The 16,202-nt window shown below is 43.7% G+C and overlaps 1 protein-coding gene across 1 annotated transcript in view; it reads left to right on the forward strand.

Annotated features, from left to right (window-relative positions):
- LOC102383748 (glucose 1,6-bisphosphate synthase) overlaps nucleotides 1-16,202 on the forward strand; it is a 31,868-nt gene that overhangs the window by 2,386 nt on the left and 13,280 nt on the right. The window contains exons 3-11 of the mRNA XM_006036685.3: nucleotides 716-800; nucleotides 1,698-1,781; nucleotides 4,599-4,792; nucleotides 6,272-6,461; nucleotides 6,633-6,730; nucleotides 7,518-7,698; nucleotides 11,072-11,165; nucleotides 14,119-14,248; nucleotides 15,463-15,652. Of these exons, the coding sequence (XP_006036747.1) occupies nucleotides 716-800; nucleotides 1,698-1,781; nucleotides 4,599-4,792; nucleotides 6,272-6,461; nucleotides 6,633-6,730; nucleotides 7,518-7,698; nucleotides 11,072-11,165; nucleotides 14,119-14,248; nucleotides 15,463-15,652 (1,246 nt within the window). The remainder of the gene's footprint in view (nucleotides 1-715; nucleotides 801-1,697; nucleotides 1,782-4,598; nucleotides 4,793-6,271; nucleotides 6,462-6,632; nucleotides 6,731-7,517; nucleotides 7,699-11,071; nucleotides 11,166-14,118; nucleotides 14,249-15,462; nucleotides 15,653-16,202) is intronic.

Raw genomic sequence — 16,202 nt, forward strand, 5'->3', positions numbered from 1 at the left:
ACTATGTAAATCGCCAGGTTTGCTCTGTTCAATGCCTACATGTGTTTTTATCTTCTTAAAATCTTTTCTTGTAGGAATTTAGCATTTTTAAAAGGGAAAATGTATCCAGAAGCTCAACTCTGCGTTTTTCCAATTAGCAGTAGTTCGTAGTTAATCAGGTGATTTGACCTTTTGTCTTTGTACTATTAAACTAAAATCAGTCAGTCTTCAAGGAGGCACGTCAGTATAACAGAATAGGGAAATTGCTCCCTCGGAGCCTAAGTTGTAATTATAGGCACGCATAATAAGTGAAAGTGGTAAGCAATGGAAGGTAATGGAATAAAAGTGAAATGGAGATGATATTACTATCGAATGGGGGCTTAGGTTTGTTAGGTGGGTTTCTTCAAAGTGTTGCTATTTGCTTTATGTTCCACAGATTGAATCAAAGCTAAACATGTGGATAGTTCTGTTTTAATGAATTTTGTGTTTATACATTGTAACAGGCACTAATGAATAAAGAAGAATTAGAGACTTGCATCCCTGGAAAACAGTTCTGTCTATAGCAAGATGATCTAAATTAAACCTACATTTATATTACAGCAATTTCCTTAATCATAAGTCTCCTGTTTTGGAGAGAAGCAGGAAAAGAATGTCTTTGAAGTCTGGCTTTTGAAGAGTATTGTGGGGAATAAGGTTAACTGATTTTTTTTTTTGTGTGTGTGTTCCTTTTTAATAGACTTGCAAAACTCACCGCAGCAGTCCTGCTTGCTAAAGATGTTCCAGTGTACTTGTTTTCAACTTATGTCCCTACACCTTTTGTGGTAAGTTTTGTTCAATCATACAGCTGGTGTTTTTCAGACATTTAGACCTTCCACATTAAATAAAAGTATTTATTCTGATCAGAAAGCTGGAATTTAAATGGCACAATAGAGGACATTTGGAAAGCTCGGTTCCTTAGGAAGACTTTAAAAATCATAGGGCTCAATCCTTTTCTCTCTGTATCTAGTATTTAAAAACCAAAGTACATTTCTTAATTTTTTCTCTGGAGTATCTACATAAATTATGTTGCCGAGAGCAAAATTTGGTCTGTAGTAAGTACTAAGCGACCTGTATTCCATCTGTGGTTTTTGCCTTGCAAATAATTACAAATGTAGGTAGTCCTGGTCAGCTCAGAAGGAATATGCGCGTGGAAACATTTGAAGGATTAGGCTTCTCTGCATTCTGGATGGTGATTTTTTTTCTCCAGCTATATAACTTTAAATCAGTTTCTAATTGTAGTTGTTAGTAGGTGTTTCTGTGCAGTCTTTCATGGATGCAATATGAATATAGATTCCTTGATAGCTGCTCCAGTATTTTTAAGTCCTCTCATATATGTACAATTTAAGTAGAGGCTTTTCTTTTTCATAAGTCGTTGAAAAGCTGTATGCTTGGGAATACTTTTTTAAATATCTTTTTATCTATTCTGGAAATAAGGTAACATGCCCATAATCCAGAGTAGTCATATTCAGAACATTTTCGCTTCAAAATCATTGCCATAACAGAACACAAAAAGGGTTCTGCATGTTCTCATGTGGCATCTTTGAATTCAGTTGGTGAAATTTAAGAACACACATTAATTCCCTCTCTAACTAGATGAGATATTACAATTTTGACACCTTAATTGTACTTATGTCAGCACCTTAGTAGTTGAGTAAATTTATATTGCTGTTTTCTTTCAGCCCTATGCTGTTCAGCAGCTCAAAGCTGTTGCTGGCGTAATGATTACAGCATCCCATAACCGTAAAGAGGATAATGGATATAAGGTAAGCTTTGGGCACTTATTTGGTAACTTTTGTCAGATAAGCTAGATCCTTGGTAAATATATTTATTTCCCAGATGCTCAGCATTTGGCCCTTTATAAAAGCTAAAATATTTACAGACGTACTTCAGAAGCAGCCATTTGTAGATCTGCTAGAAAGGAGGAGAAAGTAACATTTAAATAAAACTTTCTGTCCTGCTGGCTTCTGGATTGTACCTACAATTTAGTCTTTTTAAGAATAAAAACAAAGAAGTTATGAAGTCCACTGGGTGTCTGGAGTACAGTCCATTTACTGATACCATTCATTAAGAGACTAGTCAATAGCTGAAGTAATTCTGAGACCCCAATTTAAAGAACATTTGTTTCCCAAGCTGGTAGCCTAAGGCTGAATTTAGGGAGATTTTTCTACTTTTTATAGAGAGCTTTTGGTTTCCAGATCTATATTTATGAGTGCATAAAAAGGGTACTTATTTAAAACCAAGCCTGCAATTGGAGTTGCACTGAACCAAACTATGCTCTGCTTAAAACCAGAGGGCTTAATTTGTCATTTTTTGCTAACTTGAAGCCCTGTAACCTGCCACAATATCAAATGTTGATATTAAGCTGGCTCGTTGGTCTAGGGGTATGATTCTTGCTTAGGGGGCAAGAGGGCCCGAGTTCAAATCCAGAGTAGGGGGTCGGACTTGAAGATTGACTTAGGTTCCTTCTGACCCTGCTTCTATGAATCTACGTTCTATTAATTTCCTTTTTTGTAATTCTTTATAGGCACTTGTCCAGCGTGAGAGTTGGAGCCAAACTAAACATTTAAAAATAAGCTTTCTAAAAAGAACATCTCTCTGATGGTTGAGAGGTGGTACTCTTTCATTGTAGAACTGTTTAAAAGTGGTGTGAACTTTGCATATGAAATGAATATTTTCTAGGGCTGTCAAGTAATCTCTGTTAATATATGCAATTAACATGTTAAGTGGTTCTTGCGTTTAATTTTTTTAACTCGTTAATTGTGCACGTGGTTTTGGAGCCTGCACCGGGGCTCTGCCGCCGTCATTGCTGCCTCCGGGTCTCCCAGCGGGGCAGCAGTGACAGTGCAGAGGACTGCAGGGCAGCCCGTGCATGGACTCCAAGCTGCTGTAGCAGGAAGCGTGGGGGGGCACACAGACAGACACACGAGCAGCCACAGTACGCACACGGCCAGGAACGCATTCAGGTGGCACGTAGAGCAGTGCCCTGCCAGTAAGTCTGTGGAGGGGAAGGGGAGAGGGGAGGGGTGGGGGCGCAGATTGAGGCCCCCATGGTGAGTGAGGGAGTGGGGCTGGGGCAGGGGCTGGGGTGAATGGAGCCCCGGGGTGGGTCATGGGACTGAGCCACAGGCAGCTTGTCTGGGGTGGGGGGTGTAGCTCCCCACCACTGCGTGCACCCCTGGGGGAGGCATGGGGGGATATGCGCCCTGCTGCCTTTGCTCCCCTGTGCTGCACCCTCCCTGTACCTCTGGATGAATTGCCTGCGGCTCTGCACAACCCGCCTCGGCTCCGGGGTCCCATTCACCCCTGCCCTTGCCCCACTCTCTCCCTCACTGTGTGGACCTCCTTTCTGCTCCACCGCTGCCCCTTCCCTCCCCCATCCCTGCTTCATCCCCTCCTGCTGCTGCCCCTCACTCCTGATCCACAGTCCCCCATATCCTACCAGGGCATGTAGGGGTCCTCCCTTCCCAGGCTCCAGACCCCCCTGCAGGGACACCCTCCCCCTGGGCTCCAAACCCCATGTGCAAACCCACAGCCCCTCACACATTCACAGATCCTCTCCCCACACCCACTCCCCAACCATACAAAGTAGCTGCATTATTTTGCATAATTTTGTTTTTCTGCACATAATTTTGAGTTTTTAAGCTGTGCGATCAAAATCAGGATTAATTGCAGCTAATTTTTTAATTGCGCAACTAATGGCCACAAATTTTTAAATCTTTTTCACAGCCCTAATTGTCCCCAGTGCTGCATTTGAATTACCGGAGATGCAAATTTTCTTACCTCTTTTTTGGAAGATGCAACTATTTCAGGACACGTGCTTTGTGTCTTTCTACTTTAGGGTATAGACAGTTGTGCGAGTGTCAAATATCAATCTATGCTGTTCCATATATACATAAATTGCATGCTGCTGTAGCAATACAAGTATAGCAAAACTGTTGCAATGTTAACTTTTCTGATTTTAAAGGCGGGGTTAAAGTTTACAGCAGTTTAGCCAACTTGTACTACAGGAACATGCAGACAGAGTTTGCATTGTAACAGCTGATGTTTGCACCTGAGCAGCAACTCTTAGTACTCTTTTAAAGCAGTTAAAAGGTACATTTATCCATGGTCTTAGAGTATGTTCAGGATTTGACTTTAGATGAAAATGATTCTCCCATTAGAAATAATTGCAAACGGTGAGTTATAGCTTGACCTGTTGCTTGTGTAGTTTGTTCTCATTCACTTTGGAAATCAAAAAGTATTTTTTTTAAAAGAAACCACATTTTTATATTGGCTGGCCAGTTTATGGGTGGATTTTAAATTCACTATTTTCCATAAAATTTCAGTTAGAGATGGTAGAGCTCAGCAACTCTGAAATTGGAGTGCCACCTCACTGTGAAAATACATGCCTAAAGTTATTTAACGGAACAATTTATCCCAAATCATCCCAAAAGGATTCTTGAACTGAAACAGTCTGGTAGTGGGCTTTGCTGTGAGTTCTCTTTTGTAGAGTCCTGTAGTCATATGGATTTATAAGTTCATTCATTTAAGATGCTGTTCTAAGTGTCAAGAATGTTTGTGTTGTTTTTCCTTTCTACCAGGTGTATTGGGAAAATGGAGCTCAGATCACAGCTCCTCATGATAAGGAAATTCTGAAATGTATAGAAGAATGTGTTGAGCCATGGAACGGTTCTTGGAATGAGAATCTAGTAGACACTAGCCCTCTGAGACGAGATCCTCTGGAGAAGATTTGTGACAGTTACATGGAGGATCTGAAGAAGATCTGTTTTCACAGGTAGGACATGAGGAGAGAGAGCTGTTAACCCTGTGGTACAATGTGGGGTTTAACAAGTCAAAGCAGAACAGGATCTGGCCAGTGGTGAAATGTATGCCAAACTGAAAAATAAAGACAAGGACAGTCAACCTTGTTTGAGAATACAGAATGGAGTAAACTAAGGATGCTCAACCCCTGGCATGTAAGCCACATCTGGCCTCTGTTGCCATGTAATCTGGTCCATGGGGACCAGCCCCTGTGTGCTAGATCGGGTATGCAGGGCAGCATAGGGCTCAATCTCGATGCTCAGGGCCTGGCAGAGGTCATGTGGGTCCCTAAAGCCTGATCCCTTCTCTGGCAAGGTTCAACCCAGCCCACGAATCGGCCCTACACCTTTCATCTGACCTGTAGGGCCAAGAGGTTGAACACCACTGAATTAGTCTACTAGGGGTCATGGATTTGCAGAAGTTTAGGGCTGGAAGGGACCTCACGAGATTATCGGGTCCAGCCCCCTGCTCTGGGCAGGAAAGACTGCTGGGGTCAAATAACCCCAACAGGGTGTGCGTCCAGTCTCCTCTTGCAAATCTCCAGGGTAGGTGCCTGCACCAGCCCCTTTCTCTTACCTTTACTTCTAATGATTATATAAGATTTTGTGCCTGATTTATGGCTTTATCTTGTATCAAATGATTTAAGCCTTCCCCCTGCTTTCACCATTCATAGCAGCCATAACTGACTTTTCCTAGGAGCATAGCTTCCTGTCTGTGGTTTATATGCATTGCTAGTGGGAGGAAGGCTTTTGGCACATTTCCTTCTGTTTTTCTTCCTGTTCCACTGTCCTGCCTGCCAGCCATCTCTTCTCTCTCACCTTTCTCTTGCATTGTTAGAAATGCATCCCGCTGGATGGTTGAATCCAAACCTTATCGTGCCACGCACCTCAGATACAATCTCCTGTAATTGCACACTGTACTGTCAGGTTTGCTCACTGTCATGCACCCATGGTACTAACTCACGTGGGAGATGAACCTTAATAATCAAGTGAATACATTACAATTAAGACTTTCACGCATGCGGAGCTTCAGAAAAGATGCAGAACCAGGGGTGGGTGGAGGAGCAGTTAAGATGGGAGTTTGTGTGGAGCACAGCGAAGAAACTTGGAGGAGCTGAGTGAAGGAACGTAGGTGGGGTTGAGGTGAGCTAAAGCCTTCCAAGGTGGAGAGGAGGGGAAAGCTTGGTTTGCAGAAAGATGTGTCCCAGTCTTGGGGACTTTCAGCTAGCTGAGCAGTAAAGCCAAGACAGTGGTTTTCAGAGGAAGGAAATCTTTTAGCCAGCAATTTTTAATGAACACCCAAAGCCATTTTTGTTTCAGACCTAACTTAGATTTCGACAGAAAATGAAGCTATTAGCTGGATATTAGCTGCATTGTCATGGCTTTTGTGATATTTCAGCACTTCTGTGATGTGATCTCTGCAGTAATAACTGAATGTTAGCTTTCCTTTTCAGGGAGCTGAATGCAAAGACCAGCTTGAAGTTCGTGCACACATCTTTTCATGGAGTTGGACATGACTATGTACAATTGGCTTTTAAAGCATTTGGTTTTAAGCCTCCCATTCCAGTACCTGAACAGAAGGATCCAGATCCAGACTTTTCTACTGTCAAATGTCCAAATCCTGAAGAAGGAGAATCTGTGCTGGTATCTGTCATGAATTCTGTCGTTTTCCGCCCTTCCCTGGGCTTTCACTTTTCTTGTTGCGATAGAGTAATAGTTATGCCTGGGTAACTGAATTTAGATGAGCTCATAGATCGGAGGGACTGAAATATAATTTGGCCATCGGTATGTAATACCTAACTGGTCTTTTTTCAGGAGTTGTCTCTGAAGCTTGCAGAGAATGAGAATGCCAGGGTGGTAGTGGCCACAGATCCCGATGCAGACAGATTGGCAGTGGCAGAGCTACAAGAGAAGTAAGTAAAACGACCTTTCCTTCAGAAGAAAGGTGGAGGAGGAGAGGTTTTCTGCTCCATTTTTAAGGGATAATTCGGTTTGGTGCTTTAGTCCTTTATGCCTAACATCATGACATTTGCTGTTTGGAAACTTTTACCCGGAAAAGTCTTCATCCACAGCCATAGTTGTAACTGATCTTGCTTAAAATGCATCATTTAGTTTAATACTTTCAGGAAAGATTTGGTCAAATACCCCCATTTTAGTGACATTTTACTGCAATGCTCATCCATTTTGAGAAGCTATTGTAAATCTAGCACCTTCTTTAATGACCTTATTTACTCCCTTTTTTAAATTCTTGCCAGCCCTTCTGAGCCATTGCAGCTATGGGAGAGTGAGCTAGAAGCCCTTACGAATTCAGCAGAATTGTTAATCGGGTAGCAATCGCTAGGCCAGATCCTGACAGTGGATACTATTGCAGTTCCATTGAAGATAGATGTGAGATGATAGATAACTGATGCTGGTGTGGGCTGCAGATTATTAGTGGGAAATGAACCAGAAAGAACACAGATTGTTTGAAGGGGTTGGCAACACAGTAACAACCGTCTCCTTGAAAACGGACCACATTTGTCCAGGAAATCTGTCAGGCAAGATAATGATGGAGCCCTCTAATGTTATGTTTCATAGAGCTGCTTTTTCCAGGTCGAACACCTTGTTAGATCGTCCATTTTTCTTGTGATTGCAGAATACTCGCGGTCTGTGATTCTCATCTGAAAGGACTGTTTGATTCTGTTTCCCTGCTGTTTGCAGTGGTCGCTGGAAGGTGTTCACTGGCAACGAGCTGGCAGCTCTGTTTGGATGGTGGATGTTCTTCTGTTGGAGAGAGAACAGTTCCAAGGACGCTGATGTGAAGAACGTTTACATGTTAGCAACCACCGTGTCCTCAAAAATTCTCAAGGCGATTGCACTTAAGGAAGGTTTTCACTTTGAAGTAAGTGATTTTTAGGTGGCTTGTGGTCTTCTGCTCTACACTGACTTATAGCTATTGATATAAATCTGAAATCTGCAGCCGGCCTGTCTCTGCCTCCAAAAAGTTGATAGGCAGCTCGGTTTTCATTGCTGTTTTTTGATTATTTTATCTGATATGTTGGCTTAAGACTGCTGCTTTTTACCTATTAGAGTTCGTTGGCCTGTCTAACAGACTAGCATCTGCATTGCCTACCCATCCATGTAGGTGAGAATACATACTGTAATAACGTCAGGCTGTGGAGAGATGAGGGAGGTGTCTCAAAGCACCAGGCTAACTTTTTGGCCCATTATCATAAGAGTGATCTAGTATTTCAGGTTTTTACCTTGTGCAAGGGAATGAGAGAAAGTCTGGCATTTCCGGAGTGGTTGCTACAAAAGCTTGATTTTTAGTCAAATTTGTGACAAGAAAACTTGTAAGCTTTCAAATCAATTTTAAAATCACTCCTTATACTGTGACTTTTTCTAACTAGATTTTTGTTTTGAAGTTTCATAACTTAATTGGGAAAAGCCAGATTGTAACCATTTTATACTTTTTCATGAAGAGCGTAATAAAAACAGAAGCGGGGCTGTTTCAGAGGAGACACTTATCCTGTGTAACTCACATTTCCAGAATTACAGGACTATCAGCATGTGATACAAGGACAGACAAAACATGTACTCCTTACTGCTCAGCTTGTGGAAAAGATGCTTAGGAGGGGACATGATAGCTGTCTTCAGATAGCTGAAGGTTGCCATAAGGAAGAGGGGAAAACACCTTTTTTTTCTTGCTGTAGAGAATAGGACATGGACCAGCGGCTTGAAGCTTCTGCAAAGTAGGCTTAGCTTGGATATCAGGAACAACTTCTTTACTGTTAGAGCAGTGGGGCAGTGGACACTTGGGGAAGCTGTGGACTCTGTCATTGGAGGTGTTCAAGAAGAGGTTGGACAGGCATTGCTCAGGGATGATCTCACTGTAGCTATCTGTGCCTATGTTCTGTTATGGGTATTGCCAATGGTTCTCGGCTTTGTTGCCAGGAGGAAATCTTTTCCTTTTGTGCTACTACATGTATCAGGGTTTTTTCTTGTGGGTTTTTTTTTTTTATTTATTTAAAAGCCTCCCTTAGAGGCATTGGGATCTGGACTGTGTTCCTGCGGGGACTTTTAACTCACAGGTTTCTGGCTAGAGAGTCTTGTCCCTCTGCGCAGGGTCAGATCAATCAACGTATTTGGGGCCAGGAAGGAATTTTCCCCCGTGGTCAGATTAGTATAGACTGTGGGAGGGGTTTTGCCGCCTTCTGCCGTGGGGGGCAGAGCATGGTGGTGTGGCCCTCTTTGTGTTCCTCGCACATATTTTAACAGCCTTTACAGCAGCACAATGTTGGCTGCTCTGGTCCTCCCGCTTTACCTGTTGATATCTGGGGTTATCGGTGTTGTCATTGCTGTTGTCATCGTCAGGTGTTACCGTGTGCTGCCCGTGTTGAAGTCCCAAGAATTGCAGTGCTGGCAAGATTGCAGCCAGAGCCCAACAGTAATCCTATCTCAAACATGGACTGCAGGCTCGGTTTGGTGGCAACGATTTGGCCAGGTTTATTGTCTACGGGCACTGCCCTCACGTTTTGGCCTAACAAGTACATCAGGAGCTAAGGCACTTGTACCTGTGACAAAGTCATCGGCACAGCACCACGCAGACTCCCCCAGGCCACTGCAAAGTTTCCCTGCTTTCCAATTCTCCTTTTGTGCACTGATTGAAACAAATGCCGTATTGCATCTCTATCTTCAACATCTCAAACCGTCCTGCACCGTGGGCTTGTTTCACATTCTGACCTGTGCGTTCCTGTTGCAGCCTCATCATCCTGCTACTGGACTATCCTACCTTGTACCATTGTCTTTCCCTCCCATCTCTTGGCTGGGGTGCACATCTGGCCCACGTGCCAAGTTTTGTTTCCGTGAGGAGTTCATCTGTCCATCGGGTTTGCTGGTGACGCCTACTCTGACCTGTGCTTTAGCAGATCCTTTGTGCGAGCAGCATATATTGATGAGTGCTCCAGCGAGACGTACACCTCCGTCAGATTAGGATGTTGTGTCTGTCTTGTGTCAGAGTTGGCTGTACAGTTTTTGCTAAGAGCTTAGACAGTGGATTTGTCTGGGATGATCCTGATGGGGATGATCCTGCCTCAGGCCGGGGGGGTTGGACTTGATGGCCTATGGAGGTGCCTTCCAGCCCTGCGTCTCTCCGATTCTCTGATCGGATTCGGGTTTTGTTTAATGAGGCTGCCCCAGTTGGATCCAAATGTAAAGTCTTATAAAAGTTTTCTACCAATTTTGTCAAACAATGAGGAATTAGAAAAAATGAGGGAGGAAGAGGGGAGGAAAGCTAAATAAAATGGAAGCCTATTGTAGTGCTAATCAAATTGAGTTTTGTTGATCTCTAGTGAAAATGTTGGGGTATTTCCCTAAATACTGACTCCCCACCCCAACAGAAAAATGGCTTTTTACATTTTTAAAATAAATTAATTTCTTTAATTTTCTCCTTTAATAAATATTTAAAGTCTTGGAACTTGGGATATTTTAATCTGATATGAAGCCTTTATTTTCATTTTGAATCTGTCCTCATAGCATTCCCTTTTTGTAGGAAGAGAGTCATTTTTTTTCCCGGCTAGGATTGCTGTTATGTCTATCAGTTTGTTCATCTGTTAATATAGCACTGCTTTCCAGTGTCTTATATGGAGATACCAGCTTTCTGCTGTGCATGTTTCCCAGATCCCGTTTCCCCTGGCTCTTTGAGTGTCAAACCCTTTTTACTCCTAGGTTTACTATTCATATTCCTTTGTGGGTATTTTTATTTGTTTGTTTTGCAAACCGATTTCACAAAATCCTACCTTGGATTCATAATCTCTAAATTGAATGTTGACCTCGAGTAGACATTGCCGTGGCTTCATTACTCATTTGATTTGTACTTTCCTGTGTTTAAATCTGGTAAATTGACACAAACAGCTTGGAATAAGGTTTTTTTTTTATTGATTTCACTGTAAAGTCTTAAACTAGCATTATTTTTAACTTTGTTTGATTTAGTAGTAGTCTTTGGTGCTATTGATCTTGAAACCCGTAATACATTGTTTTATCTTTGGAGGTTTTCTAACTTCCCTGCCCTGGTACTTATGGCTTCTGTTCAAGAAAGCTTTCTGGAATGGAAGTCCGAGCTCTTCGTAGAGGCGATATCTTTTATTAAATTAACTCGATATACGCAAAGAAAAGTGCTACATTTGCTGCTTACACAGTTTCCCTTTGTCTATGACTACTGTGCTGATAAAAAGAAGTGGTGGTTTCATGTGAGGTGGCCTCCCTTTATTTTTCAGGAAACACTACCTGGTTTTAAATGGATTGGAAGCAGAGTGAAAGATCTCCTAGACAATGGAAAAGAAGTTCTTTTTTCATTTGAAGAGTCTATTGGTAGGTATAACAGTGCATGCTGTGTTATCACATTATTCAAATGGGGAAAGCTAGGAAACAACAGTGTTCTTACATGTCTTGGCTCGAAGCGGTATCCAACAAGATCTTTTCCCCCCCTCATTCTTTCTGCTATTCTGCTTACTAGCGTGGATGTTTTGCCTTCAAAAAGATGCAACCAGCTACTTGTAATAAATGCGGGGGGGGGCACACTTCAGATCTTCTGGTTGGGTCAAAGACTCTGTCACTGCTAAACTTTTGACCAGGTAACTAGAAACCCTGTCAGAAGTGAGTAGTCTTGGAGGCCCAAAATTGAACTAAAATTATCTTGGAGGCCATGGCTGGGGTTACTGGACCCCAGCGCTCTTTCCTGCCCAGAGCATGGGGTTGGACTGAATGACCTAATAGGTCCCTTCCGACCCTAGAAATCTATGAAATCTATCTATAATGTTTACTCCTCAACTCACTTGATAACAATTGTAATGGATCTTGGAATAATGAATGTCCTATTTTCTGCATACAGAACTAGTCACTGACTTTGTGTTCAATTTAATTCAGCATTAACAGTTACAAGATGTTTTTAGATTTACTGTTATATTACGTGGTCCACTTTAAAGCCTTTTTTTCCCCTTGAATTTGTAGGCATCTGATAGTTGATTTGTCATCACAGAGCAAACTGTACCAGTAGAACATAAGCCAGCTCTCCTTTCTAATTAGACCCGCACCGACACTTTCTTGTGTTAAGTTCCTTTCCCCAGTCCAGAGCTCTCTTGGTCAGGCACCTAGGAACCTCCGTGCTGGATCTGGCTAGCGGGCAATCAAATCAGTCGCATATCTTCTGTCTGACGGCAGCCAGTACTAAATGTTTTAGAGCAATATGATGCGAGGAACCTGAGCACATACAGTTGTGGAGTAACTGCTTTATGGGGAGAAAAGGAGGTGCGTGCGTTTGTGTTTGTGTGCATGTGCTCTGACCAGCCCATCATTTAATGGTTAGTAGCTTTTAAAGCAAAAAGAATCGTAACTAGGATTTTCAGAAAATTCTAGGGGAATATTTCTTCCGTAAAATGTTTCTAGCATACCTAAGGTTTCTTTTGCAACTCTCCAGTCTGTTAGTCGGCAACCGTTCTAAAGTGCTATCTAAAACATTTTTCATTCCATTAGATGACTTCCAGCACTCATGCCTTTCACTATAGTACCTTTTGATTTCAGGAGCTCCAAGCGATTTACAACTAAGTAAAGCCTCCTGAGAATCCTGTAAGGTTTATTAGGACTTATATAGGCAGCACTCCAGCCCCAGAAGTGATTCCGTATGTCGGATGTTTAGTGGCACATGACAGTATATGATTTGAGCAGAGGCAGTACAGAGCAACATATCTAATTAAATTTTAAAGTGGGGTTAAGAGGAGCATAAAACAGTTATCCAAGATGAAATTTGGACCAGAAACAGGCCTGTTTTTAACATCCTACACTTAAATACTAAGTGCAAAGAGATTTATAGTGACCTCAAGAGGGTTACACTCTTACGTTTTAGAAGAGATCTGAAAACAACTTAATTGGCAATGCTAATTTGGGACCTAGATCCTTGACTGACTAAACAGCACTAGTCCATCCTGAATTGGTCACAGACAGCTCTCTCTGCAGCACACAGAGTGTACTTGCACAGATCGTCTCTGCTTAGCATGGAGGTGGGCAATTATTAGGGCCCGCGGGCCCCATGGAGAGTTTTGGTGAGCTGTCGCAGGCTGGGTCAGCACTGCCTCCTCCCTACCTCCCCTGTACAATAGCTCACCAAAACTCCCGAAGTGCCTCTGCTCTGTGCTTGGCTGGGTGAATGTGATGGCAGACAGGGGGGGGTGGGCGAGGCTAGGATCGTGGGGTGGGATCACAGGGAAGTGACAGCATGGGACCTGGGGCAGAGCCATGATCTGCTGCCAGTATGGCCCTGTGATGGGTGCAGGTTCCACGGGCAGGGGCACGTAGGGAGCAGATTGTGGCTCTGCCCTGGGCCCCAGCCCTGTGCTGTGACTGTCTCAAGATCCTGGCCTCAGATGCAGCTCCCTGCCTGCCCGTGCCCTGTTCTGTCCACCTGGCCATGCACCCTGCCCGCGCGGGTCCCACTTGGTCTCCATGGAGACCCTGGGATTGCTGGGCAGTGACAGAGCGGGACGGGCCTGGGGCAGAGCTGCGATCTGCTCCCTACATGCCCCTGCCCGTGGAACCCATGCCCATTGCAGGGCTGTGTGGGCAGTGGATGGCAGCTGTGCCCTGGGCCCCAGCCCCAGCCTCACACTGTCACTGCCTTGCAATCTCAACCTTGCCTGCCTAGCCCACTCCCAAACACAGCTTCCTGCCCGCCCGCAGCCCCATCCCCTCCGCCCAGCCGTGTGTCCTACCCATGCAGGTCCCACCCGTGGTGGCGAGTGCCAGACAGACTCACTGAGGTGCCCAGACAGCAGGACCAGGTCTGGTGGCAGTGGCAGCCAGAAGGAGCCACCGTTGGGGCTGCTGGGAAGCAAGTCTGCCCTCTGTGCCATCCCAACACCACTGTGTGCCTGGGGGTGACAGAACTGGCCACACACACCATGGCCCGGGCTGCGCCTCAGCTGAGTGGGACTGAGGGACCCACCGCAGGCCAGACGATCCTTTGGTGGGTTGGATTCAGACTGTGATCCGTATTTTGCTCATGTGACATCAGAAGGGATTTTCACATAGTAGAAGGTATAGGTTTCTGTTAGCCTGGAATTAAATTTCATACATCTTTCCAGCTCATGACTTTTCTGTTGGCCAGCTCTCTTGGCAGATGTATGTGCCTGCTCATCAATACAGTGACAATTGTTGGACACATGTTGGATGCATCACGAGTATTTAGAGTTAAAGCTTTACCCAAGTAAAACTAATGGAAACAGCATAGCTTTTCTCTATACAGTTCCAAAATAAGTCTTTTGATTCCTAGGTTTCCTGTGTGGCACTTCAGTGTTGGATAAAGATGGCGTGAGTGCAGCTGTGGTGACAGCTGAAATGGCATCCTACCTGGAAACCAAGAACCTAACATTGGCGCAGAAATTAATTGAGATCTATGAACTGTAAGTTCTCTTGTTATTTAATACATTCTACTTTCCTTTTATAATTTGCCAGAGCTTTGCATGACCAGTGACTATCCCAGTCAGAACAATGTCAGCCACCTGGCAATAGGGTATTGTCCTCTATACAAAACTAAGTACATGTGACCAGATACAGTATTCCACGTTACAGCAGTTAATTAAAGATGGAGATCTTGTCACTTGTGCTTCGTAGGTCAAAGGAGGCTGGTGGACTTTCTTCTTGAGAAGAGACATGGCAGCAGTGTTTGGTCAACACCAATTTCAGTCATACCTTACTGTTTGTTCCGTGTACCCAGATGTCTGTTCAGCACTGGGGTCCCATTACGCTGGGTCTCCTACAGACACCAGAGGAGTTTATGTTCTAAAAAGGGAAATGTAGAAGTCCCTTGAACTTGCAAAGACACTTGCTTTTTCTGAATTAGACTTTGATTTTGCATATCTCCTTTCACTGCCATCTCCAGCCATTGTTCTGACTACTGCTGAACTGAGATCGCTCTTTGAGACACAGATTATGGTAGAATGGACTCAGCACAGTACACACTGAGATTGGAAAATTAGCATTGGCAAGGGCAGCTTAGTTGTTGGAAAGACTTTTCACCTCTCATTTCCTTAGGCCTGACTAGAAATCAGAAAGGTAGAAAGGGGTGGGGTGGCAACCCTTTGGGCTGCTCTTTAGGTCTAGAAAGGGACACGGGTGGACGTGTGTTGAGAGTGGAGGCCCAAGGAAGGCTAGAGATGGCCTGGGTGTTGGAGCTCTGAGGATAGTAACACAAGGATCAGGTCTTTCACTCAAGTTTTAATTTTCCAGACTCCAAAAGGGATCCTGTATTGTTGGCAATATGAAATTCCTATTCTTCTGTCTTTGCTGCGTTCAGTCCACTTTTGTAAAGATGGAGGGCTGTTATATTTTGGGCTTCATTGCTGGTGCCCACTTCTGGTTGAAGAGTGACATTTGCTTCCATTGGACTGAGCTAATCATGCTTTGTTTTATATTGTCCAAGCCCTTTAAAAACAAAGGTTGGAAATATTTTGAAATGCAAGTGTGGATTCTGAATTGCACAATGAAATCTGTTGGAAGATCCAAATTCACTGCCCACATTCTCATAGCTATGAAAGATCACATTGCATTTCAATGAGTCTTCCCTTCATAAGTCTAGCATGCAAAGCATTATAACTGAGAGAGTCTTTCCTTGCAGGTATGGATATCACATTTCAAAGACCTCCTATTTCTTGTGCTATGACCCTCCTACTATCAAGAGGATATTTGAAAAGCTTCGGAATTTTGATGCTCCAAAATCCTATCCAAAGGCTTGTGGTCCTTTTAATATATTGCACATAAGGGATGTGACCACTGGCTATGATAGCAGCCAGCTTAATAACAAATCAGTGAGTTTACATGGTACTTGCATGTGATGGGGGGGATTAACCTAATGGCTCAAAATTGTGGTCATTAGCCTGTGAATTAATTGGGTAAAAAAGGTATTTTTCACAATGCAGAAAGATGCATAATGCTTCGGGCATAAACTTCATTGTTCGCATGCAAAATGAGTTGAGTTATAGATACCGGGGTCACCTTCTTAAAACAACTGGACTATCTTCCACTGATTTTTTTTTTTTTTTTGATATGTGATAAAACAGAGCATCAGTAGGTAAAACCTTGAACAGTCAGGTTCTTCCAATTATCTTGAAGCTACTGCAGCTTTTCTTTTAACTTTGAATTAAAATAAGTTTCCTAATCATCAAAAAGCCCCCTTGCTTTCCCTAATCAGCTTTTTGAATCCGCATGACACGGATGGGCACGCGCCGCACCCCGAGGGTCCCCTCGGGCTCTGCGGCCCCCCCCTCTGGCACCTCAGAAATGGCCACCCAGTCGGAGCCCCTGGTTCCGGGCTCCATGCAGATGGAGCCCCTGGCTCTCGGCTGTGGGGGCTGCCTG

This window comes from Alligator sinensis, unplaced genomic scaffold, assembly GCF_000455745.1.
Source record: "Alligator sinensis unplaced genomic scaffold, ASM45574v1 scaffold1381_1, whole genome shotgun sequence".
Classification (NCBI taxonomy): Eukaryota; Metazoa; Chordata; order Crocodylia; family Alligatoridae; genus Alligator; species Alligator sinensis.